This window comes from Lynx rufus, unplaced genomic scaffold, assembly GCF_022079265.1.
Source record: "Lynx rufus isolate CCGP_SWC_20201006 ecotype Redwood Valley unplaced genomic scaffold, mLynRuf1.p SCAF_11, whole genome shotgun sequence".
In the NCBI taxonomy this organism is placed as follows: domain Eukaryota; kingdom Metazoa; phylum Chordata; class Mammalia; order Carnivora; family Felidae; genus Lynx; species Lynx rufus.
The window spans coordinates 13640753-13668321 of record NW_025814825.1 but is presented as its reverse complement, the minus strand read 5'-3'; the positions used below and the strand labels follow the sequence as shown (position 1 = coordinate 13668321).

At 54.3% G+C, this 27569-nt stretch overlaps 1 protein-coding gene and 1 non-coding gene across 2 annotated transcripts in view; one reads left to right on the top strand and one right to left on the bottom strand.

The window, feature by feature from the left end:
• The window catches only part of LOC124506880 (cadherin-23-like), a 286170-nt gene that overhangs the window by 141001 nt on the left and 117600 nt on the right, over positions 1-27569 (bottom strand). The window contains exons 6-8 of the mRNA XM_047072896.1: positions 15161-15355; positions 11461-11589; positions 3622-3700 (exon numbers count right to left, since the gene is read on the bottom strand). Of these exons, the coding sequence (XP_046928852.1) occupies positions 3622-3700; positions 11461-11589; positions 15161-15355 (403 nt within the window). The remainder of the gene's footprint in view (positions 1-3621; positions 3701-11460; positions 11590-15160; positions 15356-27569) is intronic.
• On the top strand, positions 17349-17538 carry LOC124507314 (U2 spliceosomal RNA). The gene has a single exon (XR_006960975.1). It is a non-coding gene; the product is annotated as a U2 spliceosomal RNA (small nuclear RNA).

Below are 27569 nucleotides of genomic sequence, written 5' to 3'. Positions count from 1 at the left end.
CCAGGCACAGGCTGAGGAAGCAGATGGGGCCCGTGCCAGGTCCTCTGTGGAAAAGAACCTTGTCATTCTTCAGTCTCAGTTTGGCCACAAGAGGCTGAGAACAAATTGATGGCAATGGAGCCATAACTTACCTCTGAAGGCCTCTTTGTTCTTGGCAAAACAAAGGGGTCATTAGTAATGGCGAAAGCGCTGGTGTGCAGACATAAATCCCCCCAGCTGCAGGGCTGATAAACAGCCCAGAGGGGATGGGGGCCTCAAGGAGCCCAGCAGGTTAACCGCACGCCATGGATCACTCATGGGCTCAGACTTGTGTCCACCCACATACAGACAAAGCCACCCCCTTCCCAGGCTCTGGAGGTGCCCAGAGACTGGGTCACCCTCCGTGGCTGTCGGGACTCACACCTGGCTCTAGGAGCCACCAAGACCCTCGTTTTTCCTCTCCAATGAAAATAGCTCCCTAGTATTGAGGGCTGAAGCAGGCTCCCACAGGGTACTCAGGGCCAACTTGGGGCAGTCCATGTGAAGATGCCCTTGGGGGGCATTCCTTCTTTCTGCTTCAAGCCAAACAGACACTGGCTGAGCCTCCCAGGGAAGGGCCGAGACTTAACATCACTGGAAAGGCATGTGTGTGAGGCCAGATCCTTGGGAGACAATGTGCTTTGCAGCAGTGTCTATGGTGGTCAAATGAAGTAGAGTTGAGGCCACATCCTAGCTTTCAGTCTCCTGCTCCCCTGGGGGACTTTGCCCTTCTGTTGGTCTGCCTGCTTTAGGTTCACAGTGAAGCCAGGTTGCAGGAGGACCATGCCATCCCAGGGCCAGAGAAGGGCGGGCAGAAACAGGCAGGTGGGCAGCAGGATCGGGAGGGAAGGAAAAGGGAAACGTTTTCCTCCAGCTGGCTGAAAAGCATTTGGGTGGGGCTGTGGGTTTTGTGGCGACAAACACCCATGAAGGAGTTAAAGGACCATCAAGTCCACCCTATAAGCGAGGTCCAAGTGCTATCTTGGCAAGGATGGCAACTATTTGCTGCACGTGCTGCCCTCTCTCTTTCCACATCAGTAACAGGCTCTACCAATTGAGTACCGCACTGAGCCTGCTTGGCTTCATGGGTCCTCTTCAGGCAGCCATTACCAATCAATCACAGTTGGCATGTGAGAGGAAACCCATTTGTCAACCTTTCTAAAAAAGCCCTCAAAGCACATCTTTGCTGGTAGTGGGAATCCCATAAAGCTACGCTAAGTGCTCCAGGCCTTCCAGAAGTTTCTGCCTCCTGCCCCCACCTTTATACACATCGCCTACCTGTAGTTTCACATTCCGGGTTTCCTTTCTCATCCTGCGGTTCATACTTGGGGACCTGGCCCAGGAGAGCATGCCCCTGGAAATCTCATAGGATGCTGCCACAGGCAATTGGCCCCAGACTTCAGGTTCCAGAGCCCAGCTCAGACACCCAAGCCTCAGCAGCTCTGCCCTCCAGCCTCCTCCTCCCAGGGGATGGGGTGAGGAGGGAGAGCTGGCTGGGGCCATCTTTGAAGGCTGGAGAGGGCCTCAGGGTCTGAGGCTGGTGGCCTAGCACCCAGCATGAACCTGGAATGGACCAACACCCTGGAGGATGGCCTTTCAGTGTCACTGCAGGAATTTCCCGTCTGGCCGTGACTGCAGGCTAGCTCCTGGCTCCTTGCTCCCCACCTCATCCAGGTGGGTGTATGTCTGGAACCAGCACACAGGCAATGAGATGAGGAGACAATCCCCCACCCAGCCTGGTGTCCCCTTCACGCTGTTACCTTATCCTGACCCCTCAACTATCATCCTTGAGGTTCACTGGTGTTTCTGCAGCTCTCCAGCACAAGCCCCTTGCCCCTGGGAGGCACTTCATTTGCTTCCCAAATCGAAAAACTCATAAAGGAGACCAACACCAGCATGGGCCTCCCTCCTCTGCTCAGTGGGAGAGGGCCCCCAAATTCTTGGGGGGGGGACTCTGCCTTCCTGCAGAATGGTTTCCTTCCTAGGACTAGCTTTCCCACACCCTGGCCTAAGGACCATCTGCACCTGGGGCACTGTGAGAAAGGACCATTCCTGAGCCCCACCCTAGTTCCACAGCATGAAACTCTCCATGGGTGCCAAGGACTCTATTTTTGGTAGGAGCCCCAGGTGATCCTTGGGCATTCTGGAATTTGAAAACCCACTACCCTGGAGTCACTACCTACCTTCCTTCCTCCCTTCCTTCCTTCCTTCCTCCCTTCCTCCCTCCCTCCTTTCCTCCCTCCCTCCTTTCCTTCCTTCCTTCCTTCCTTCCTCCCTCTCTCCCTCCCTCCCTCCTTCCCTCCCTCCCTCCCTTCCACAAGTACATATTGGTGTTTACTCTGCTGAGTCTTGTGTGGGGCACCAGAATGGGGAGGAAGTGGGGTGGGGGAAGAGAGGCCCAAATCTATGCTGCTGCTGACCACATGAGCTGGGGTGGAATTTGCTTTGGGTCCTGGGCTGGAAGACACAATGGTAGTCATGCCAGCAGCTGCACATCACAGGGAACCCACAATGCTCCTGATTTCCTGCGTTCCTGAGGATGGGGGGTGCTTCTTCCCACCAGCTAATCCCCAACTTTGCAAGGTTATTATTGGCTGCTAGCAATAAAAATAATAACAGCAACTAACACTTATAAAGGACCTTAGATCCATTAACTGGGTTCTTTACATATATTAAGTCTTCTGACCCTTAACCATCCAAGGTAGGTACTCTTACTGCTCCCATTTTATGTTTGAGAAACTGAGGTATGGAGACCATCCCAAGGCAATACACTCACGAGACTCCATCCTCTACGTTCTTCATCATTACACCTTGGTGTCTTTTGAGTTTTAGGGAAAATATGTCCCAAAAATGTTGCTCTCTGTTGTGGAGGTGTGGTCAGGAGAGGCGCCGGGCTAGACATTGGCCTGGTGGCCTGCCATCCTCCTGGCCATCAGTCTGGCCTGCCCCCATGCACTAGGCTGACCCTTCAAGGACCAGTGGGCAGGGAAGGAGGACACATGTGTGGTGGGCCGGGTACACAGGGACAGAGCCAGAGAGTGTGCGTGAGTGAGCAGCCTCTCATGGGCCTGTCACCGGCTCCCTCTCTCCAAAGCCACCCAGTCCTGGGACAGCCAAATGGAGCTGCTACATGATCCATCTTTGGGTGGATTTATGAGGTCAGGGACGCCATCACCCAGAACCTTCTTTGTAGCCAGTCACCATTCCGCTCAACCGAGAGAGCGGGTGGGAGAGGAGGGGCTCTGTGCCTCCCTTGCGACCAGACATGAACTCCCAATGGTCAGAAATGTGATGGGAGCATGAAATCAGCTGAGGTGTAGCTCTATTCATTCTAAAATGATGTATAAATGCCACCCTTTCATCAAGTCAGAAAAGAAAACAAAAACAGAGCACTGAAGGAGGTTAGATGGGCGTCCCCAATGACCCGGGCTCGGAGCCCCAAAGTGCTCAGATGCCTCGGACCTTGGACAGTGTCACACACTCCTGTCACCCGACACCACCCCAGCAGCCCCCAACATCTTAGCCTCAGTCCCAAGCACCTCTCTCTCCTCCTTCCTGGCTCCTCCCTCCTTCATCCACTCAGTTCCCTTCCCAAGGCCTTACCTGAGACGATGGTGTAGCCAATCCCCCGGGGACGTCCTTTATCCTGGTCAATGGCAGTGATAACTCGCACGGTTGTGCCCTGGGCAGGAGAGAGGAGGGACCTGAGTTTGGTTGTCCAGCCCCCGGGCGGCCTCCCTGCTGCAAGGCCAGCCTAGGAAGTAGCTGCTGAGTGCTCAGGTCTCGGCTGTCCCCATCACCCTGAGGACATAACACTGAGGCCTTGGCAAACACCTCAGAGTCCCATGGGGAGGCCCAATCTTGCTGATGCTATCATTCTCTCTTCCCCTCCCCATCTGCCTCCATCTGGTGTGACCACCCAGGAAAGAAGAGCATCTAGCTGGGGGACAAGAGATCTCATCTCTATCTCAACCACGCATCAAATTGCTGTGGGACGTCAGGAGGGTTGCTGCACCTTTCTGGTGTCATTTGTCCCACCGTGGTATGGGTAACAGCAATAACCCTGGGACCTTGCTTTCACTAGGACTTCAGTAAAGGAGAACATGGATCAATTACTCTACTAACGAAAGCATCATAAATCCTGAAAGTATCTCTAGGGATGACCCGGGAGGCCACCAAGGCCCTAGGAACCATGCCCTATCCAGCAGTACCACCCACAGTTCCTGCCTCAAATGGCTCTGTCCCACACCCTGTTCATCCTCCCTGCAGCAATGGGGGAGAAGGAGCCAGGTTCTGGGACCACCAGGATGAGGACTCGGGGGTCCCCACTTTTAGGGAGTACACAGTCTATGGGGAGGGGTCGCAGACAGATTCACAGGCACTGCTATACACACATTAGGGTGCTTAGATGCGGAAATGTACCCCGAAGTGCAGAAGTCTACCTGGAGGAGCTGGCAAAGGGTTATACGGGCAGCAACATTTTGACGGGTCATGAGAAATGAGTAGTTTTCTAGGGAGAGAAAATGATCCGGAAGGCAAACTAGGCAGCACAGGCAGAGGCCTGGAGCCATTAGACTCTCCAGGAAGAGATCCTGTCATATAATGGGCACATTCACATGTCAGTTGATGGGTCGGTTGGCTGATTGAATGAATGAACGTATACAAGACGATTCTCATTTCACCACCACCACCACTTGCTGGGTCGTCCCTTGCCCACAGCAACCTTCACCTTAGCCTCCAGGCCCTAGCACACCATTGTCTGGCCAGCCAAGCCTGTCCACCATGCCAGCCTGAGATTCTCGCCTGGGCTACAGTTCTCCCTGGTTAATAATGAGGAGGACAGGGGCGCCTGGGTGGCTCAGTCGGTTAAGCGTCCGACTTCGGCTCAGGTCATGATCTCGCAGTTCGTGGGTTCGAGCCCCGTGTCGGGCTCTGTGGTGACAGCTCAGGGCCGGGAGCCTGCTTCGGATTCTGTGTCTCCCTCTCTCTCTGCCCTTCCTCTGCTCACGCTCTGTCCCTCTCTGTCTCTCAAAAATGAATAAACGTTAAAAAGAAAAAAAAAATTAAATAATGAGCAGGACAGCCCTGTCCCCATCCCCTAGGGAAATGTCAACCCTGGCATTTACATGTCTAATGATGAACTCTTGTGGCCTTGATATGCTGCCTCTCACTCCTTTGCTGCTCGTCAGCTAGAGGGTGAAGTCTGCAGGCCGCGTGCTCCTGAACACCTTCTCCTGTGGAGAGAGTCTTTTTCTCTGACACGGAGGCCCTCTGAGGGGGAGGGAGGCCCGGGAGCGAGACACCTCCCCTCCAGACACAGAAGGGGCATTCACCACCTCACCCACTCGGGGCAGTGCTGCCCCTGCACAGCTCTCCCTCCATCCTCTCCTGGGCCCAGGTGTGCAGCAATCTGGAACACCTCTAGGGGGGGCTGAGGGAAGGCGAGAATGTTCCAGGAGAAACACGGCCATTGCCCCGAGGCCAAGGCCGTGCAGAAAGCAGATGTGGTTCCTTCCTTGCCCCCCCCCCCCCCCCCGCTGGGATAAGGATCCCGGAGCTCTGACGACACCCCCTGGAGGGAAATAGACTGTTACCAAGTCAGAGAAAGACATCATTAAATGAGCATCTCCCCAGGTGGGTTCTGAGGACCCAAAGGGGGTCAGAGCCCGGGAAGTTCCCGCTAAGGCAGGTTCTGTTCTTTCTCAAGCACTCACTCTGCTGCGGCAAACGCCTGCTAGGAACTCCTTTCCCCCTCACACCTACTCCAGAAGCCCCATTTTCCGGATGAGGAAACTGAGGAACTCGAGTTACGGGGCCTGGCCGTGGTCCCGTTGCAACAAATGAATGGTGAAACCAGGGTTCAAAGTCAGATACTTTGCCTCCAAAATGCTCTTGCCCTCCAGGCAACACTGCCTGTCTACCAGCTTCTGTGATAATGACGCTGTCATTTATGAAAGTCCCTGTGATGTGGCAGGCACCAATCTAAGCACTTCACAAGCATTAGCTCATGTCACATTTGGGACCACTTACATATCCCATCCTTCCCTTGGGCTTAGTGTAGTAAAGGCTCCTAGAAGTTAGTAAAGTGACTAAAACAACAACAACAACAACAACAACAACAACCCTGTTAGCCTTTGCTCTCTTGGGCTTTCTGGTCTGATGACAGACTCTTCTCCTGTAACATCAGTTAATGGTCCCAAACCCAGGCATCTGTGTGTGTGTATGTGGGGGGGGGGGTCATTCAGGAGGCATTCATCAGATTTGCAGCATCTATGCTAACTGCTCCCCCCGGTATCACCCCACACAGGGCACTTTTGGGGGTGTCTGCCTTTCTGGGGGCCACTCCTCACATGGGGGGGGGCCTGGATTTGTCCCCAGGGGGAGGTCCCAATGGTGTGAGTCTCGGGTGCCAGGATGGGCTTTCTAGACACGGGAACAACCCCTTCTTTTTTAGAGCCCCATGTGGTCTGGGCCCCAAACGTGTTCCAGTATGAGGGTTCCCAGGTCCCAGGCAGCCCCTGGCCTGCTGAGGGCACAGACTAGCCTGCCAGGTTAACTGGGCCCCGAGGCTACCAGAACACCTTTCCAGAAGGTCACTAAACAAGAAACCTCAAGGGGCAACTGCAGGTCTCCGGGCATACAATCCGGGAGTGGCTGGGCTGAGCTGGGCCTAGTGAGCCCCCGGAGGACTGAAACGGGGCCGGTGGTAGCCCGTGCAAATAAGGGACCTGGTGGCCAAAGAGCCCTGGAAGCACCTTCCCCACGGGCACTCCCACCCTGGGCTGCCGGTGGGGCTCCGAGGGGCCGGCAGGCAATCCAGGACGAGATGACGAGGAGGCCGGCTCTCCCCAGGAAGAGCCACACCTGAGCTTCTGGGAAGTGAGATCCAACAGGCTCCTGACAAAGTTTGGGGTTTCATCTCTTTTTGGGTAAATAAATCCATTTTTAATAAAACCCTGAGCTTTTAATACAAGTGCAGCCACAAAGACTGGAAATGTTATGAGAAGGAATTAACGGGGAGGAATGGGGGCTCTTGGGATCCCACGGCTCTTGTTTCGGAGTCTCAGTAATTATATTTTCAATATACTGAAACTTATTTCCAAAGACGAGGGGATGGGGAAGCATGGCCCCTGCCCGGCGCAGAGCCAGGCCCCTAACTGGCTGGCCCTCCAGCTAGGGGCGGGGTTGGCTGGGAGAGTAGGTGGGAAGGCCCAGGAGGGTCAGGGAAGGGTCCACCCTGCCACGAGGCTCTTCCCGTCACAGGAACCCATGTTGTAAGCAGGAGGCCTCCTGGGAAAGGAGGCTCCCCTGAGAGGTTAAGGGGGCACAGGCCCCCAGGGTGCCGGCTCCTGGTGGCGGATAGAGCAGTATGGTGACGGGGTTTGGGGTTTGACTGGTGCCAGGCTGTCTGGGCTGCGAACCCTTCGAGTGAGTTACTTGATCTCTCGCTGCCTTGTTTTCCCCATCTATAAAATGGGTATCGTGACAGCCTCCACCCCTGAGCAACTGATATTTGTGAAGCACTTGGAACTGCACCCAGGAGGCACAGCAAATGCTATAGACGTGACGGTCAGTGTTCACGGGGACCACCGTGAGCATCTGATGCAAGCTGAGTTGCCTCTCCGTAGGGAGCGCATGCATGTGATGTTCCAAAGGACTTCGGCACGTTCAGACTCCCTAGCACTCCAGAAACATACCACGCGTTCTACAGGTAAGGTGTTTTCTGGGTGTCCTATAGAGAGAGCAGCTAACAGCCCAGGGAGAGCTAGCACTGGTTAAACACCTACTCTGTGCCAAGCACCGCGCTGGGCACCCAACACAGGTACTCTCACGTTTTCCTCACAAGCCCCAGTGCGGGGGAATATGTGAGGAAACGGAGGCTCAGAGGGTTCCAGAATTGGTCTCAAGTCCCAAAGTGTGGGGAGTGGGTGGGGTGCGGATGACTGGGGAATGGAGGGCTGGGTTGAGGTGGGTCTGGGGGACTCCACGGCTGGCAGAGGTGACAGGCCCGGGGCTCTGTGCCCAGTCGGTGTGCCAAAGCCAGGGGTGGGGGAGGTGTGCGAAACAGCCCCTGCCTCCGAGGTCTGGGTACTGGCGGGGAAGTCGGGGGCGGAGCTGAGAGGAGCTCAGACTTCTCTAGAAGGGACTTGTGTCTCCCTTCTGTGTGGCCTGCCTTTTCCAAAGCAGCCGGCCAGGACAGGAGCTGGAGCTATAACCCATCAGGCTCTGCCGGGCCTCGGGGGTCCCAGCCCACCTCTCTCCCCTGGGACTGCTTTCCCGGTTCCATGACAGGATTAAGGACTTGAAAGGTGGACACAGTTTGCTTCAGGAGGTGGGAGGCGCCCGTGGGGGGAGGGGGCCCGTGGGGGCTGCAGGGGACTTCCGACAAGGGCTGCCACAGCAGATTCTGAGGCAGAAAATCCTATTTCTCAGTCCTTAATTCCAGTCAATTCCAGTCAAAGGGCTGATAGGCATCAGCTGGCAGTAATTTGTGCAGTTTATCCGCTCTTTTCACCTTCTATCGGTCCTTCACTGACGGGCAGGTCGACATGCCGCTGCTCGAGTGAGGAAATTAAAATTTGATGCAATAATCCCAAATAAGAAGGATTTTATTAGGTAATATATACACTTTAGATGAGGCATGCTGGCCCGATACACTGATAGAGAGAGGCATACATGCTGGGAGCCGCAGATAAAGAGGAAGAGTGAGGCAGAGTGGGCCGGGGTCCGAATGGAGGCCCCGAGGCCAGCAGAGGCAAGGCTGGGAGTGGGGATGCCTGGGTCCTCGGGTCGAGGAGGCTGGGCCTGCCACAGTGCTCCTTGGCCCCGGCCGGCCTGGGAAGTACTGAGTTAAGTCAGGATTCCACACTGTAAAGGGACACGCAGGGCCCGGATCAAGGCATGGAAACCGATTAGAAGCCTGGGAAAATCACGCTTGGAGTATATGGGAATCGGCCTGCAGCAGAAAAAGCTGTGCTAGGGACACACAAGTGACAGTGCTCCTTTTAAGTGTGGGGACAGGGTGGAGAGGCCGAGCTGTGTGCCCACGAGAAGATTCTGTGGGTGCCCGGGAAAGTCCGAAACCTCCCCCTTACTTCCTCATCTGGTTCCCCTGAGCCCAGTCGTGACCAAAGTGGTGGGGCTCACACCTGCTCCCTGGGAGCTCCTGGGGCATTGGCTTTAGTGGCCTCACAGTGCCAAAGGGACAACAGACTCATAACCACTGTGACCGAATGCCTCGCTGGGTACTCTACACAAGCATGCAACCTCTAATCCTTGAAGCCCTCGGGGGATGGAGACACTACTGTAGATATTCCCAGTCTGTTTCCCAGTGAGGAAGCCGTCCAGAGTGTGTGTGATTTGGCCAAGGTGCGGGGACCTGCTCCCAGTTTCCCTGGCTGCCTGGTCACCATCACATCCTCACTTCAACCAACAAGTTGGCTTTGAGCATCTTCTCTGCACTCAGCCCTGGGCACGATGCCCTGGGAGACCCACTGGAAGCCTGAGACCGGGTCCCAGAGACTCAGGTACCTTGACTACCAGGAGCTCCAAAATAACCCACTCACACGTCGGTGAACATTATAGGGACAACTATAATTCAGTGGTAAATTATGCAACACAGGGAGGGCTGAGGGAAAGAAATGGCTGGTTACGTCTATGGGCTGGTGAGGATAAAGCCAGGAAAAAAAAAATCAAAGAAAGGTGGCCAGTGAGCTGGGAACCAACAGACGGGCAGACTTTGTACTGGTGATAGGAGTGGCCATAAGGGGTGATGAGGATGGCAGGATGGTGAGAGGGCTGGTCTGACCAGGACATCGTTTGTTCGTTCATTCGTTTGTTCGTTCGTTCGTTCGTTCATTCATTCACTCCACAAACACATCCTTAGCACCCCTGATGTGCTCTGCCCACAGCAGTCCCAATCCCTGCCCAACTACGCTTCCAGTCTAGCAGGGAAGGAGAGGCTGAGCCAGCTGTCCAAGAGCGCTGAGTGCTAAGAAGGGGACATCTAGGGGCCAGGGACAGTTGGAAGGGCCTATCTTCTCTGAAAGGCCAGGGAAGGACTCCCTGGCCTGACAAGATGTGGGGGTAGCAAAGAGACTTTGGAAGGAGATAGCCTTTAGCCTCAAAAGCTAGAGGTCCTGCTGTCCATGGACCACTAAGAAAGAGAAGGTGAGGGGGGGCATTGAGATGTCCCCCTCCACCCCAAAAACATCTCCAGATGCCTGCAGCAGGAGACTAAAAAGGATCTTGCCTGTTAGGTCCTCCAGCCCATACCTGGCCCCAAGAAAGACGTGGCTACTACCCCCACAAACCCGGAGACTAAAGCACAGTGCTTCGAGGATGCCATGGTCAGGATGGACCACAGCCTCCAAACTGGAGGTCAGGCTTCCCTGGCCTGGGGTGGCCTTACAGGTACAGTCTTCACCCTGATCAAGGGAAGCCTGCCTTTCACTGATAACCTAATCCTGTGAGCCTATGCAGGTGTGCATGTGGGTGCCCTGCTTTGCTCTCCAAGTTGTGTGTCTTTCCTCTAAGCACACCGAGCTCTGTCAAAAGGAAGGGCACGTTTTTCTTTCCACAGGAAAGACTCCCCAAGCTGCATGTCCAGGGTTGCACCTGCCGAGAGGAGCCAGCGTTTCTTAATTTATCAGCCGAGTGTGTGTTTTAGTCGAGTTTGCACAAAACCACGGATGGCGACCAGGCAAGGGATGGGCGAGTGAAGCTGCCCGCTCCCAGCCCCGGCCAAGCAGGCAGTAGCACGTCTGGGTCTCGAAGATTCCCAGTCACAACCGACTGAACCAGAGGCAGACACAGAGCCCAAGGGCAGCCAATTTCCAGGCTGGCTGGAGATCTGTGACTGTGCAACGTGGCACAAAATCACGAGCACGGCCAATCAGGTGCCTCTTTTGAAAACGTGGACTTGAGAAATCCAAAGACACAGCAGTTAGGAGGAGCAGCCATAGCTGTGTGCTCTCAGAGCAGAGCCAGGCCAGAGAGGGTTGGGGAGAGGGGGGTAAACGGCCGCCATCTTAGGCAGCACTGGTTGGCTGGGAGAGGCAGCTCGACCCACGAATATGGCTGAGCCCAAATCTGTTTGGGTAAGCCTGGCTGAGTCCAGATGTGCTCTCCAGACCAGGCTGGTTCCGCAGGCATCCCTAGTATCCCACATAAATCTTTCTGAGCTGCTCCTGTTTGTTTATGCTAGTAAGTCTTTGTGTTTTGCTTCTTGGAACCCTCTGGGGATGAAGTGAGAGGGTGAGGACACGGGGTGCGGTATGAAGAGGGGGTTGGGTTTTCACTGTGCCAAGACACCCATCACTGACATGCACAGGGATTGAAGGGAATAAGAAATGCCAAGGAAGAGTCTGTCCTACCAAACAGGGCCCCCGTCCCCAACGGAAGCTCAGAGGGAAGCCCCACGAGGGCCAGGGAGCATCTTACCGGAGGAGAATGCTCATAGATGTTAGTGCTGTAAGGCAGGTTGATGAAGATAGGGTCCATGTCCTGGACATCTGTGATGATGATGGCCAAGTTGGCCAGGGTGGACAGAGGCCTGGTCTTGTCTTGATCCTTAGAGGACAGAGAATACACAGCCTTAGGTTGTGACATTGTTGACATGCGTACACACACACACACACACACACACACACACACACACACACACACCTGCACACACGACACCCATGTGCACAAACCTGTGTGCCTATGTACGCACAGGTTCCCGCACTCCTGCAAAAAGATCGTTAGTACACAGAAGTTCAAGAACTCTAAGAACCCACGGTGATCTCTGACCTGTACAGGAAAACGCAAACAGGGCCCCCAAGGCCCAGCAGAAGGTGGCTTATCCAGTGTCACAGAGGAGGGTTAGGGTAGGGTTAGGGTAGATTCCCCCCCCCCCCCCCCGCCCAGCCTAGCCCTGATCATGCTGGACACCTCACGGGTGGGATGACCGGCTTGGGGTAAAGAGACAGTGCTGTCCTTAGCAACTTCTCTTGATTCAGGCAGAGGCCACTGGCTGCCGTCATGCCTACTTCCTGCCCCCTCTCACCCCAGGGCAGCAAGGGAAGGACCAGGATGGGCATTCCTCAGAAGAAAGGCCCTCTCACAGGACAGGGGGCTAGTCGGAGACCTGTATCCCTGCCCCCTCCCCATCTGCACCCAGGGTTTAGTGGTCGAGCAACTTTTCTGACAGAACAGCGGGGGGAGCTCCGGGGCATGTGACATTTGGGGGACTCCAGGAAGAAATCCTGAGAGGTCGTGTAGGCCATCCCCCTGCGGCCAGGCAGGCCGTGTTTAAACCCTCCTAGTCAATTGGAAGTTTAGTCTTACGAAAGCTCACCAAGAGAGGAAATCAGAAACACATCTTCTATTACCCCCAAATACACAGCCCCCCATGATAAACTGATTAAATAGCCCACTGCTATCGAATAACGATAGCCAAGAGGAACAGAAACTACACGCTGAATACACGTTTCAGTACCAGGCACTGTGCTCGCACCTTGTTTGCTTTTGTAGATACTATGTGCCCATTATTCAGATATGTTCACCGAGACTCACAGAGGTTAAGTAACTTGCCCAGAGTCACGCAGATGGTGCGTGTGTAGCCCAGACTCAAACTCAGATCCTTTTGCAATACAAACCTGCCCTGTTTTGATCCGGGGCCCTGACGTCATCTCAGCCCCTGACTTGCTGGGTCACTCTGCCTAAGTTCTCTTCCTTCGTGGGGTCTCAATTTCCTTCTCGGGGAGACGAAGGGGCTCAACACAATGACCTCCGCGGACCCTCAGGCCTGTAAATTCTCTGGTCTGGGATTTGAGAGTGACCGTCCTCTGATGGGGTCTCCCTTGGTCTGGGGTGACCTGACTGATGCAAAGCATTCTCCCCATTTCAACAAACCTAGAACTTGTTCCTGCCCTCCAGGTACACAGGTGCAGCAGTAGAGTCTTTGGGGGGGAGAGGGCAAGTTGTCCTAAGAGTCACGGAGAGGGTGAGGGACTTTGGGGATGAGGGGTGGGTGCGGTAGGGTGGGGGAGAGTCTGGACGCAGGAGGAGCTGGGCAGAGGATCCACCAGGGAGACACCTTCCCAGACTCTAAGACAATGGAACCCACAGCCCAGGCTTGGGGGCTGCCCGTGGTAAGAGCTCTTCGCCAGGGACCTGAACAACCAGGCAGACAGGGCCAGAGTGGGAGGAACAGAAAGCCCCTTGACCTTCGGAGCAGGGGAGGCCAGTGACCCTCATTTGCCGTTAGCAGTCTTCTGTGGGCAGCTGGCTTTGTCCGGCCTGGCACATGCCCTCCCCTCCGTCCCGCAGTCCTGGGGCCACAGCCTTGCCCCCACCACAGACGTCCCCACGCAGCCTATCTCGGATTCCACGGCTGGGGAATGGGGATGGCAGAGGGCACCCTGGCAGGGCAGGCGACACGCTGGGCTCCCAGCTGCCACTCTGGGGCCTGCAGCTCTCGGCAGCCGTCTCCGGGGAAGTCCTCACATTTCCCCACCTGGTGCCCACCCCGTGGCAGCTGGGGCCCCAGCCTGGTCCCTGTGATGCCACACAGGAGACTCTCCTTGGGGAAATGCCCAGCAGCCAAGGGCACAGCACGGGTCCTAGGGGGGACTGTGCAGGTGCAGGAGCCATCAATATCGAAGGGCTGCTCCCGTTCTATTGCTTCAGGGCCTGAGCGCTGGGAGATTAACAGCAATTTAACTGTATTCACCGTCTCAGCTTGAGCCCAGGCCTCTTGACAGGCCCGGCCACCCAGACCTGAGCCTGTGCCCGGCTCTGGTCTCTCCCCCACCAGCCCAAAGCCATTTTTACGGAAGATGGAAATTACTCCACAGGGACAGGCTCATAGCAAGAAAGAGAGCAAGCGTCTGTGCATTTCTGGGCCCCGGTGTGGGCAAATGGCGGGTGGCGGGAGGGACACCGCAGCTGGGTGCGGGGGCAAGGGAGCGCACAAGGGTGCAGGTGCGTGCAGAAAGCGGACCCTGCTCTCGCAAGCCCCGTCGGTCCCAGAAGTCAGGTTTACTAACAGCAGCACACATGGCCTCCCAGGCGACGAACACGGAACCAGGGGAGAAAGGGAAGAACGTGAATGTCTCCTGCGGTGGCCTCCCCAGAAAAAGAGTGCGTTTCCTGGTTCTTGGGGCCTCTCTCCACCTTGCCCAAGCCTGGGGGAGCCCCGCCTTTCACACTGGATCCTCGACCTAGTCCGTGTGTCTTACCCCAGGATCCGGGCTCTGTGACCTGCCAAGCGGAGCCCCCAGCACCACTGGCAGTCCCCGCTGCAGCGACACAGGGCCAGAGGGTGTGTGTCAGGCGATAAGGGACAAACGGCCACCGGCTCTTGCCCTGCGGCCTGCTGAGGGCTCCGGCTGTGCCTGGAGAAGAGGCAGGAGCAGGCAAGACAGGAAGGCAGGGGTAGGAGCCTGCTTAGGGTGTGGCCTGCCTGTCCCTCAGGTCCTCCTGAACAGCAGGCGACAGAGGCCGAGCCGCTGTGATGTTCTGGAAACTCAGAAACTCCTGGCCGTGGGGGCCCTGGACAGGTGGCTGATAAGCCAGGTTTGAATGCTCGCTCCCTGCTACTCGTCGGCTTGTGAGTCTCAACAGCGTCAGCCATATAACCGGACGATGATTCTCTCTTTCCTCCCTCTCCTCACTAACTGAACCCGGAATTTCCAGGCCCCAGAATGGTCCTTGGAGCACATAGCGTGCCCTACTCAGGATGCCTGGACCCTCTGGTCCCTGCATGTTGGGTGGTGTCACAACATAGCTGGCTTCCCACCTCGGCCTGACGTTCCAGAGAGCAAGGGGACACCCCACACCACGGATGTCCTGTGGGATTACCAGCGCGGGCACGGGAGTGAAGCTGCTGAGTCACCACCGACACCCGAATGGCTCCCGTGCCTCAGTTTCTTCGTCTGTAACATGGGTCACTTGGTATTTATTACTTATGAGCTGGGGCTGCCGTGGGGATTCATGGAGACCATCCACCCGAGTGCTCAGCCCAGCCCGGCCCTTGGTCTCCCTGTGACTATCACCAGCATCACGATGGCTGAGCCTGACCAGCAGGGAAGGACGCCGATGTCCCGTTGCTCTCCCCCGGGGTGGGGGGGGAGGCAGACATCCACGCGGGACTCACCGTGGCGTTGACGGTGAGCTGGTAGGCCTGCGTAGTCTCGTAGTCCAGCTCCCGGATCACCGTGACGATGCCGCGGGCACTGTCGATGGCAAAGAACAGGGAGGGGGGCTGGAAGGAGTAGAGGACACTGCCGCCCGCACCCAGGTCGGGGTCCGTGGCGTTCACAATGAAGATGGGTGTCCCCACCGGTGTGTTCTGGGGGTGAAGCAAAGCAAACAAAAGGGTGAGAAGTGCTCGGAGCAGCTGCCTTCGTCGGTGACTATTCCCCCGAAGCCCATTAACCACGTCCCTCCAGCCAACCGGACCTGCGGCTTTGTCATTTTTATTCTAAGAGGGTTCAGAGGAATTTAAAATGCAGTATCTGGTGTGTTTTTTTTTTTTTCCTTTTTTTGATGGCCTCCTGGTGGCCGTAACAGCACCAGTTCTAAAGATGATCTGCTCATCCTGGAGTTCTGGATGAGGGCCTTTTGGTCCCCAAGCCCCCTGTTTCTTGGCGGTGCTGATTCATCCGTTGAGTGCCCCTTTCTGCCCAAGCCTCGGGCTCGGGGGGTTCGGTGGGGCACCTGGGAGTCAGTGTGTCGGGAGGTTCAAGGGCAGGGAGCTGACAGGTGTGCACTACAGGCAGGTGGCCGGGGGCCCCGAGAGCTTTGCTGGCAGCATAGAGGTTACTCGGATTGCCCTGGGGTAGGGCATCCACAAGCCATCCCTGGGCCATGGCAGCCCGCCACAAGAGGCCCACAAGACCCACTCCAATATTACTACCTCCTGGGAGCCTGCCATGATTCCCTCTGCTATACACTACGTACGGACCCCTGCCCTTTTCCGACTTGGGGTCTCTGGTGAAATATTGCTTCCTTATGGAACCTTCTAGACCCTTAAGGCAGGTCAGCCCCTCCCCCGCCCCCACCCTCCCCCGCTGTTTATATTAAGGTTCCCACCTCACCCTGGATGTTTTCATCATCCACATATCTTCTATAATTCCTTGGACCCCACCTGTCTTCCCTCACAGCGCCCGTGCCCCATGGAAGCCACAGGGCTCCAGCTGCCTTGCCTAGCACAGTGCCTGGCACACGGCAGGTGTTCAGTCAGTGTCCTCTCTCAAGACATGCGCGAGCCGCCCAGAGAGCGCTCAGCACATTCTCGGGATCTGTTTGCATCTCTGTCCGACGGTCAGCTCTCGTCGCCGCAGCGCCCGCCACAGGGCCTGGCACGCGAGCCACGCCGGCAAAACGCTGGGCGAAGGAACCGATTCATAATTTAGTGAGCTCTGGGCACATCTGAAGATGGGCAAGCTAATGAGGCTCTTCGTGGAGACGAGAGGGTAAAAACAATCCCCGCTCCCGTCGACTGACTGTTACGTGCCAGGTCCTGTGCTGTGCGCTGCGTCTGTCACCTCTGTGACAAGTAGCTTTCTAGGTGGCAGCTAGTATCCGGTTTTGGAAAAGGAAGCTAAGGCTCAGAGAGGTGAAGTGCCTTGCCCAAGGCACACAGCTAGGCAATGGTAGAAGGTGGCCTTGAAATCAGGTCCAATTCTAAGCCACCGATCTTAAGCTCTACGCTAAATACTTCTCTAAAACACCCATGGCAGTTCTCGTCCTGACTCTTCTGTGTGAAGGGGTCAGCTGCCAGCCTGAGTGAAGCCTCCTGGCCAGGAGTGTGGGACTAGCCCGTAAGTTCCCTGAGGGCAGAGACAGTATTCCTGGTCCTGCGTTTTTTTCACGCTGGGATAATGACTGGGTCCCTTCCGACACCTGCAGGGTCTCTCTCGAGGAAGGCATCCGCGTTGCTGCCTCCTGTCTGTGCTGCTGGCCATGACGTGGGCCCTGTGTCACCGCTTTGAGCAACTTCTTTCACTGGGGCATGCTGGCAACCCTTCCCCGGGGACTATCTGCTTGAGTGTTCTTTACAAGACCCTGCTTAGGCTGGAAGGGGCCTCGGGAGAACGATGTGATGGAGTTGCCATTGTTTCTTTCTGAGTGTGCTGATTCTCCCCCATCGCTGAGCATGTGTCAGGCTGAATAAACAGGCTCATAACCTGTCCTTCTCCCACCAGCACTGAGCACAGGAGGCAGATAGGGAGGCCCCTCTCCTCCACACCATCCATGACTCCCCAGTGCCCCTTTGCATAGGACACAGGCCCTCATGGTCTGGCCCCGTCTCCTCCTTCATACTTTATTTCCTGGCAGGTATCCCTTCGTGGCCTTTAGCTAAGATCATGTGTAGCATCTATTCTTATCAGTTTAATATTTCCTGGTAGGTTGAGCTATTTGTACTTTCCAAACCCAGCAGGCTGCCTCACACCTTGGAGCCTCTGAACCTCCTTTTCCTTTGCTAGGCTTTCCCTCCTCAGCTCGGTGGCTTGGAAAACAGATGCTCTCTTTCCCTCCAGAAGAGCATCAAGTGTGCAAGGGGGCAGAGCGGACAAGTGCCAGGATTTCAGGGATCGATAGGCCTCTGCTGGAGCCCCAGCCTCACTGTGTGTCTTTGGGTTCCTTAATCTCTCTGATCCTTAATCTCCTCTCTGTCCACCGGAGTCAATAACGTCCCATAAGGTTAGTGTGAAGAGAACGTAAGCTCAGGAGTGCAAATTTCCCAGCATGTAATAAGTGCTTAGAAGTTGGCAGTTGCGATTTTTGTCATCTGGTGGCTTCCAGAAGACTTGTAGACAAGAACGCCTTCGAGGGGAGGGCAGGCAGGTGTCAAGACGCACGATGAATATTAATAATACCGTGCTGGGCATCCTCTGTCTGCACCCTCCAGATGCACAGAGTACCCTGCTCTGTCTCCCCACCCCCCTGCCCCCTGCAAGACCTCAGTGGACAGCATCCACCCCCAGGCTCCCTTGCAGACTAGCTTCTGCCAGGGGGAGGTGCTGGTAGGAGCTCAGAGTTTGGGAAAGAGGCAGGAGGAGAAGGACCCTGGGGGATACTTTTCCACTCCCTCCAGCTCCAGGCCAGCCGCCCCTCCTCCCTGGCTGCAGCCTTCAGTGGGGTCCAGGCAGGCAGCGCTATCCCCTCCCCTTTTCCCTGCAGCCCTAAGGGCTGCTGCTGGTCTCAGGTGCCTCAACAGCCCTTCATGCCCCCTCGCCCTGCCCACCCGCTGTAAGATGTCTCTTCACTGAAATGCCTTTATTGGAACTGAGATGAACTGTTCCCCGGGGATCTGATGGATACAGGCACTCTGCACATACATACCCGGGGCCACCGCACGCAGGGCCCCGAAGTCTGAGACCCTCTGGCACTGGGCTCACTGGAGCCGGTCCCCGCCCTCACATGCCACCACGACGGCACGGGGCTCGAGGAGATCTTTACAAGCCTCTCAGCCAAACTACAGTTCTCCCTCTAGATCCAACACGCACAGCACACGTGAGCACCGGAGCCAGCCTAACCCTCCAAGCCATTCCATCAGGGCCTGGGTTCTGCCACCGGAGGGAGGGACATGTTCCCATTTCAGAGCAGCCAGCCCCCTGTGAGGCCGCTAGACAGCACTTCAGAGCACACCCCACACGGAGCCAGCACCCAGAGGGGAGGGATGGCTCCCTCGAGAATGTCAGCTCTGCAGCCCCCTGCCTCGGGGAGCAGGGGACATTTCACCCGTGCATACCTCACGGTCCGGGGCAAAGGCTCTCTGGGCAACTGATTAGAGGATTTAAAAGCGAGATCCAAGAAGACAGGGGAAAGGGGGAAAAAGAGGGAATGGCCCTGTGTCTGACCTTCTTAGATTATGTTTCATGCCCGGCAGTGAAAACCCATTTAATTTGTGCGTAACTTAGGAAAGGTTTTAAACGGGCCTGGCAAAGAGCCATTCATATACTTAGAAGGGACAAGCCATTGGAGGGAAAAGAATGCTGACTTCCTGCTTTTCAGGTCCCGGGTGCCATGCTCTATCAGGGGAATGGGGCGGGGGGTGGTGCTCATCAGCACCGACAACGGGGGCTTTTCCAAGTACGAAGCTATTTCATGCGAATGTGCAGATGTACCCCCTTTAAAGATCTGCCCCTTCAATGCAAGCAGATTTCTTCTGTGAAGCCAGGTACACCTGGGCTTCCAAGCAGACAGTAGAACTTGGTGACTCAGAGCAGAGATGCTGAGTCAGACTACCCCCCCCCCCCGCAAGTTTGAGTCCCAGCCTCTCTCTCCACTTATTGGCTGGAGACCTCAAACTTACGCTGTTGAACTTACTCTTTTGGCTCAGTTTCCCTGTACCAGGGAAAATGTAAAAACGGAGTTGTTAACAGTACCTACCTCCAGGGTTGTAAGAAAGAATTAAGTGAGACAAGGTACGGAAAAAAAAAAAAAAACCAAAAAACTTCTTGCTGAGCCAGGCACACGGCAATATTGAACCATACTCAATAAACGGTCGTTGCAATTATTATTATGGTAATAAAATACCATCACAAGCAGGGTGAGATGAGCTCTATTTAAAGGGAGATATTAAAAACAGCCAATCAATCTCTTCATCATCAACCTAGACAAACGGGCATTTAAAAATTCAGAAAGAGAACATCTTTGTTGATTGGTTCATGGCTGCTGAGGACAGATCCAGGGTAGGAGAAGATCTGGAGACCCTCCCCAGCCGGTTTGGAGGGCCTGGGAGAGGAGGGCTGGGGTCTGGGGAAGGGTCGGAGGGGGGGCCTGGAGACAGCTCCTGAACCCGAGGCCAGGCCTGACCATGCACCACTCGGGGATGGCTTGCATGTAGGAGCAGGAAGGAGCCTTGGGGATTATCCAGTCCAGCCACGATTGGAAATATGATGCCTCGCCTTACATATAGTGCTTTATTTGCCCCATCCAGAGACTGCCAACCCCTGCCTCCCCACCCACACTTTTTCTAAGTAAAGATGCTCTTTGTACTCACAGTTCTGCTCAAGGGGATGGATGTAGGCAGCCAAGTTTGTACCAAGCGCCTTCAGACCTAGGCCACATCTGATTGGTCCAGGGGTAATCACCTGACTCAAACAGGCCAATCAGATGGGGCCTTGCAAGTTAAACCAATTTTCTGCACAAACCTGACAAAGGTTCTTTCTATCTGTTCGGGCTGGGGTGGGCACCATGGCAAGCAGAAAGCCACAGTTACCAGGCAGCAGAGAAGCCACGGGCAGGCCAAGGAAGCCCATGTGCAGCGATGACAATGAGCACAGTGAGACAGAAAAGCAGAGACAAGGGCCTCTGAGAGCCTCCCCTACCCTGGTCGTCACAGGCCCTGCCTGGACTTCATTTTCTATCCCTGGCTGTGGCGTAGAGACTCAATCTGGGCTGTCCTTCCCATGGCTACCCCCTTGGCTTACACTGTCCTCCATGGGTCTCAGCTCCTGCCTGCCCCGTGGCACCCCCAGAATGTATCCAGCCACAGGCAAGGCCTCCTCATTCCTGCAGCTCTGCCCCAGGCTCAGCCTGACTCTTGCCTGCAGGGATTCCGTCCTTTTAACGCCCAGGCTGGGCCACAGAAAGCAAAGCTCCCTACCACTGCTCCTAGACTGCTGGGGGCAAGGGAGGTAATAATGGGGAGAAGAATAAAACAGCCTAGATGAATGAATGCGGGCTCCCTCTCCTTTTTAAGCGTCCCCAGACACTCCATTTAACATGCAAATCCATTCAGGTCATTGCAATGATCAGCATGAATGTGGAGGTGGCAGGGGCAGGCAGGGGACAGCTTGATCATGGGCTTGACACACTCAGCCAAGACAGGCCTGGATGAGCAATGCTCTGCAAGGCCAGGCTCTGCCCACCTGGAGGCAAGGAAACCAGGGGCAGGTACTCCTACGGAGTCTAGGCTTGGGGTTCAGGGGTCTACAGAAGCATTGCCAGGGTGGTCCTGAGCTGTGGAGGCAGGGCCAAAAGGCCCATTCCAGTCGACGTGGGCCGCCCCATTCTAGGGCAACTTCTCCCCACATGTTCATTGTAGACTTGGCCCTGAGTCCACTTTCTTGTTGGAAAGGGGTGGCTGGTCTTTGGAGGAAAGGTTCCACGGGGCGTGATTACTCCTGCCTCTGAGATAGGCCTCTTGGTTTGCTTCTCTGCCCCAGTTCTGCTCTTAGCACCCCTTCCTCTATGACCGTTCCTTCTCCCGCCCAGGCCTGCCCACTCCCTCATAGGTTCTGGGCCATTTCAAGGGAAATCTCCCCAGATGCACCGCCCATGCCTCCTGGGAGGCAGGGACCAGTGTTTAGGCACCACCCCCCCGCAAAACACTTGCACTGCCAGCTGGGTCCCTCTCAGCAGGGGCCCGCTCCACACAGGTCGCAGACAGGGCAGGCCCCCGCCTCTTCCAGTTCCCGGTTAAGCTCCACGCCACTTCTGATGGACCCGCTGCAAATGGGCCACCCTGTGCAATTCAGAGACAAATAAATCTTTTTGCTACTCCTGGGGTGACAAGGGAATAGACTCTGGGAATGTTCTGCTGTGCAAGGGATCTTGTTCGTTAATAATAATGATAAATAGCTCACTTCTCACATGCAGTGTGAGTTACATTACACTCCAGGCTTCTACAGAGGTGGCTCGGGGTGCTCACTGGAACAGTGGGGTGGGGTGGGGGGTGCGTGCAGAAGGGAGGAAGGGGCCGGGCAGGTGGAGCGGCAGAGAGGGAGGGCACAGGAAACGGAGAAGGAGAGACGGTAAGGAAGGGGGCAGGGGAGGGAGAAGAAGGTGACAGGGGACAAAGGAAACTAGGAGGAGACAGTGAAAGAGCACAACAGGGGAGCAAAGGGCGATGGGGGTGAGGTGGGAGAGCACGCCTAAGAAGAGAGAGGGAAGGAAAGAGGAAGAAACTGAAAGGGAGAAAAAGAGACAGTGCAGAGGGAAAGTTGTGAACAAAGGAAAAGTACAAAAGTTCGAGGCGCCAAGAGAAAGGAAGTAGAGCACACCGTACCCTCTCATCTTAGCGGTGTACCCTCCTCAATTCGATTTATTCTGTACCTTCGACCCCACCCCCGCAAGAAGCCCTACCATTTCCACTGTAGGTGTCGTCTCTAAAGGCGTTATTAATATTTATGGAATGCTTGCTGGATGCCGCCACAGTCTTTAATATCTTATTATAAAGCCTGTTATAAAATGCATTAGTAATAAATTCCTGACAGATGGAGTTCTGACAAGGTGCGGGCGCCTTGGTGAATCGGAGCTGGGAACAGACACTCCTGGAACGTGCGCATGCTGCTCAGAGGCTGGGCTGCTGCCCGCCCTCTTCCCCCCTCCCCCCGCCCCCCGCCCGAGGTGGGGTGGGGCAGGGAGGGAGCTCACTCCTCCATCCTCAGGCCCGGGAGCCATCAAATATTATCTCATCACCTCCTTTTCCTCCAGAGCGGAAGAATGAAAGCTCAGAGAAATGAAGCAATCTGTCTCAAGTCACACAGCTTGTAAGTGAGTGATGGAATTTTAGGATTCAAGTTCAGGTCACCTCTGTGTCCCCAGACCTCAGGGACCCTGCAGATGAGGGTGGAGAGTGGGCTCAGGGCCCCTGCTCAAGTAGGGCTGATTCACTCACTTCCCTCCTTGGAAGGGCTGGGAATGACATGGGAGCCGAAGACGGCGGGGTGGGGGGGGCCTCTGGGTTGTTTGCACTGGAGAAAGGAAGGCTGATGGGGAGCTTTAGCCCCCCAAAAACTCAGAAGGAAGAGAGTGTCCCAAAATTTGCACACTTCTACTGGGAATCAGGAAATGAGCTCCCACTGGGCCAAGAAGAAGTCAAATCAGAAGTAGAGGCCTTTCTGACAAGGGGGCTCCTGGGGCAAAGGGGAGGTGCTGGTGTTTTAGTTTCCATCGAATGCCACAGCAGGTGCCACTTCACTGATGACTCTGGAGGCAGGGGCCCACTGGGGTCTTGGGGAGGGTGTCATTCCAAATGTGAAGCTATAGAGGCTTTGTGGCATTCCAGCTTAGGGAAGGGGAGAAACGGGGTCTGTGAGAGATGGACCATATTTCTTTGAGAAAGAAAGAGTGTGGAGCTCGCACACTCTTTCTTGTGCAAGCTCCAGTTGAAAGCAGGTCCAAAGGGAGAAACAGTGCTTCGAGGGGGACCTGGAGAGGCAAGTGCCCACAGGGCCCCGATGGATGTCTCAGGTGGTCCCCTCCTGGTCACGGAGAGGGCACACTGGCTTGTGCACAAGCCCGCATGTGTATAATGGGCACTCCAGCACGTCTCTCTGCAGAAGAGTCCAGAAGAGATCAATTCACAACGTCTCTTTTCTCTATCAGTGTCTGCTGTCTCTCACATGATGTGCACTGGACCCCAAAAGGTGCTGGGTCTTCCCTGAAAGCTGGGCAGACTGCTGGGTGGAGGAACAAGCCCTGTGGGCACAAGGAGCCCCAAAGGGCTGAACTCTGAGTGCCACACACCCTGGCATGATTAAAGCGCTTTCCTAGCTATTCCACATCTCCTTGGGGCCAGCTCTGGCCTGTCCATCTGAGTCCCTCCCTCCTTCTTGGCCTCCAGCTGTGCACTGCCCATTCTGAATCCCAGGAAGACACCCATCAAAGTGCAGACCTGACTTCCCCACACCTGTGAGGGTCTTTGCCTGTCAGCGTGATCTTGGACTTGCCCCCCATTCTTCATCAGGCACCAGCACCTGACAATTCTTGCTTCAACATTCCTCACATCCTTCCTTTTCTCTTTGTTATTTACCTTGGCCACCTCTGCAGTGACACCTAGCATCGTCACTTGCAAATCTATAGAAGGCATTCAATAAATGTTTTAACAGAATCGGGACTTCCTATTCAACAGGGCAGGTTGAACACGTCCATTTATTTCTGTTTTTGTCCCAACCCCTCACCAAAATGACAATATGATAATTAAAAATGCATAGGTCCACAAGGACAAAAAGAACAGGAGAGGAGGCAAAAGCAGACAAGAGACGTTGACAAAATCCTGGAAACTAGGAATTGATGGGACAGGAGCCTGCCTTAGGAAAGAGGGGCAAGCCAAAGCTCAGGCTGGCAACTCAGAACCCTGGAAAATCAGAAGCTGGAGATACCAGGTGATGCCCAAACCAGGGAGACCAACCGCAAATCTTTAAAGAGTAGTCAGACTCCCAAATGCCTTCTTTGGCTTGTGCAGAAGACAGGAGGTCTACTTTCTCAAGGGGCCAAGTTAGTCAGGCTCTGGACCCAGGCTGGGAGCTGGATAAGGCACTGAAAACAAGGAGGTCCAATGAAAATCTGCATCTCTCCTCCGCTCCCATCCCCAATCAGGCCTCTTTAGCCAGTCGGCCTCTTGAAGACTGACAGCCTGGCAGGAGATAGGAAAACTGGCCCAAGAGAAAACACTAATATTAACATGGTAGAGTTCTCACAAGGAAACAGCTAGGTCCTCACCAAATCACCCCATAGTGAAGTCTGCTGGTTGACAAGAGCACTCCACCCTACCCTGCCCTAACACACACAGCAGGTTTCCATGTGCCTAAATGTGAACACACTCTTAAATATAAACATACAACTGAGGGTCATGAAACATTTGAGAAGAGCCTCTACTATGAAAGACAGACAGGGGTGGGTAGGGGGACAGTGGGAAGGAATAACAAAAGTAACTTTTTTCAAATGTTTAATTAATTATTTTGAGAGACAGCAAGAGAGTGCATGTGTATGTGAGTGCATGCACGAGTAGGGGAGGGACAGAGAGAGGGGGAGAGAGAGAGAATCCCAAGCAGGCTCCATGCTTAGCACGGAGCCCAACACAGGGCTTGATCTCATGACCATGAGATCATGAGCTGAGCTGAAATCAAGTTGGATCCTTAACTGACTGAGTCACTCAGGCACCCCAAAAGTGAATGTCTTTAACATCCAGAGAGACAAGACATAGCATCTTTGAAATCAGAACATTCCAAGAGGAAGAGATAATAGAAATGAAAACTTAATGGAAGAGTTGGAAGATAAAGAAATTTCCCCAAAAGTAGGACAAAACTCAAAGAGATAGAGACTGGGGGAGAAAATAAGAAAATTAGAGAAGTAGTTCAGAAGATCCAACACCCAACTAATAGGAGTTCCAGAGAGAGAGGAAACAGGGCAAGTGAAGGGAAGGAAATTATCTGAAAAGAGAGGTAAAAAAACTCCCAGATCTGAATGACATGTTTCCAGATGGAAAGAGGCCACTGTGTTTTGAAGACAGACCCACACTGAAGCATAAAACTATGAAGTTTCCAAACACTCAGATTAAAAAAAAAAATCTGAGACACATTCAGAGAGAAAACAAACGTCTACAGTCAAAGGATCAGGAACCAAAATGGTACTGAAGTTCTTAACAGCAACATTATAGGCAAAGGAGAAATGACTTTACATTATGAGGAAAACGATTTCATTCTAGAATTCTATACCCAGCTAAACTATCAACAAATATGTGTTTAGAAAAAACACATTTTTCAAACACAGTAAAAAAAATCCCATGAATCCCTTTTCAGAGGGTGTGAACCAAGAAAGAGGAAGCTATGGGACCCACGTAGAAAGAGACAAAGAAATTCTCTGGGTGATTCCCCTCTCATCCCCCATGCCCCACACAGGTGTCTTCAGCCACTTAGCCTCCAGAAGAGCAAAGTGAACCAGAGCACAGCCCGTCTGGAGTGGAGCTGGAGGATGGATGCTCCAAGGGGAATGCTGCCAAGAGAAATACAAACTGATAAAAAAAATCACTATACTTTTAATATACTGAGAGGAGGTACTTAATTATGTCAGAATATTTAGAATAAGTGATAGGTTCACAGAACCCTAAGCAAACAAATAAGAAAGAGAGGTAATCATTAACTCTAGAGAAAACAAAAAAGGATTTTTTTTAAATTTCAGTACGCTATGTGGCACAGCTTGAATAATATGTACACAGTCACAATGCCTTAGACACTGAATGTCGTGTGGGCTCTGGTTAAGTCGGGCAGATGGGTAGAGCATGTTAGGAGTGGGGTGTGTGTGTGCGTGCGCTGCAGAGATGAGGTAGAGGGTGGGGCAAAAGTGCCATTCTCATCCTTCAGAGCTGGAAGTCAATATCCAAAACTGAAAAATGTACACGCATGCAATTTGGAAATAAGAAGGTAACGATCATAAATTGAAAGAGATTGTCTCAGGGTGGGAATCAGGAATGAGAAAGGGCGAGACGGGGCTTTACTACCTGACTTTTAAACTCATGCAAATATGACTCTGATAAAAATTAATATAAAAGTGGAAAAAATTGTATCTCCCTACAGGCTGGTCTACTGCAACCCTTCCTCTTTTTTTTTTTGGCCTTGACCCTGTAATTGATCCCAGAAAGTCACTGCCCTAAAGCACTGATCTCCCAGCTTGTTCTCCTCCTCAGACACTATCACTGCCTCCAAGGCAAGGTCTCCTGGGCCTTGAATGTCACCACAGTCTGACCAAAGCTTCCCTCTCTAAACTCAGCTTTCATTTTTGCCCCACTGAGACACTCTGCTTTGGCCAGACTGTTCTACACGGCAGCCCCCAGGGTGCCGACCTCTAGCCTTTGCTTATGGTGCTCTGTGTCCTCCATCCAAATTCCTTCTGGTATTTTCCCTGGAGAGTAGGCATCACCATCCAGCATATAGAGACGACACTCCCTTCCTGGAAAAGGCTGTTGGCTCCCCAGGTTTCTAGGCATATGTGCCCAGGCTGAGGTTGAGATGCTCTCTCTCCACCCCACACACATGGACCCTGGGCTTTACACACGTGCTGGGTGTGCAGGGCTGGGAGAAGCCTCATCCAACAGACATCTGGGCCCTCCCTCCCTTCTCAGAAGCTTGATTTTCAGAGCGAGGTATGATCCTTAAGTGTGCAAAGGCCCCCGCTCCTCCTCATTCAGAGGTTAAGGAAACCCCAGGCCATTTTTCTCACCCCTCACTGCAGCAACCCCACCCCAGCTCCAGCCCAGTGTCCTTCCTATATAAGGAGCGGCAGTAGAGTTCCAAGGCACCTCCTCCACCAAGTGCCACCTCCCATTAGCACCACATTCCAGGGCTGTCCACGCACCTGTCCTCCCCCAGACGCCTTCTATACCTTCTCACTTGCTGACCTGCGGGAGCACAGGGCACCATGGACAGGCCAGCAGCTGGCTGAAGGCCATGTGCAGAGAGCACAGGACAGGAGCGCCATGATGGTGGGGTGTCCCCTGTGCCCACACCGGCCCCAGTCCCCACAGCATGCTGCTTTCAACACCAGGCAGTGCCGCACCCTCCCCCAGGGAACCGGTTTCAGCTTCTCTCTGTGTGTTATGGGAGGAGTGGATCCAGATGACCCGGGCTGTTTAGCTTTACTCTCACACCCCTCCCCGACTTGAAAATTAAGCTGATTGGCTCCTGGAAGCCAGCCCGCCTCCCTCCCCCGGCAGGGACTTAGAAACCAGCTTCTGGAGACCTGGGAGCATTCATTAGGTGATGATTACTCCCCATGCATGTTGGCCCGACTGGAAAAAAATCCAGAAACAACAGTTCTGAAATGCTGGG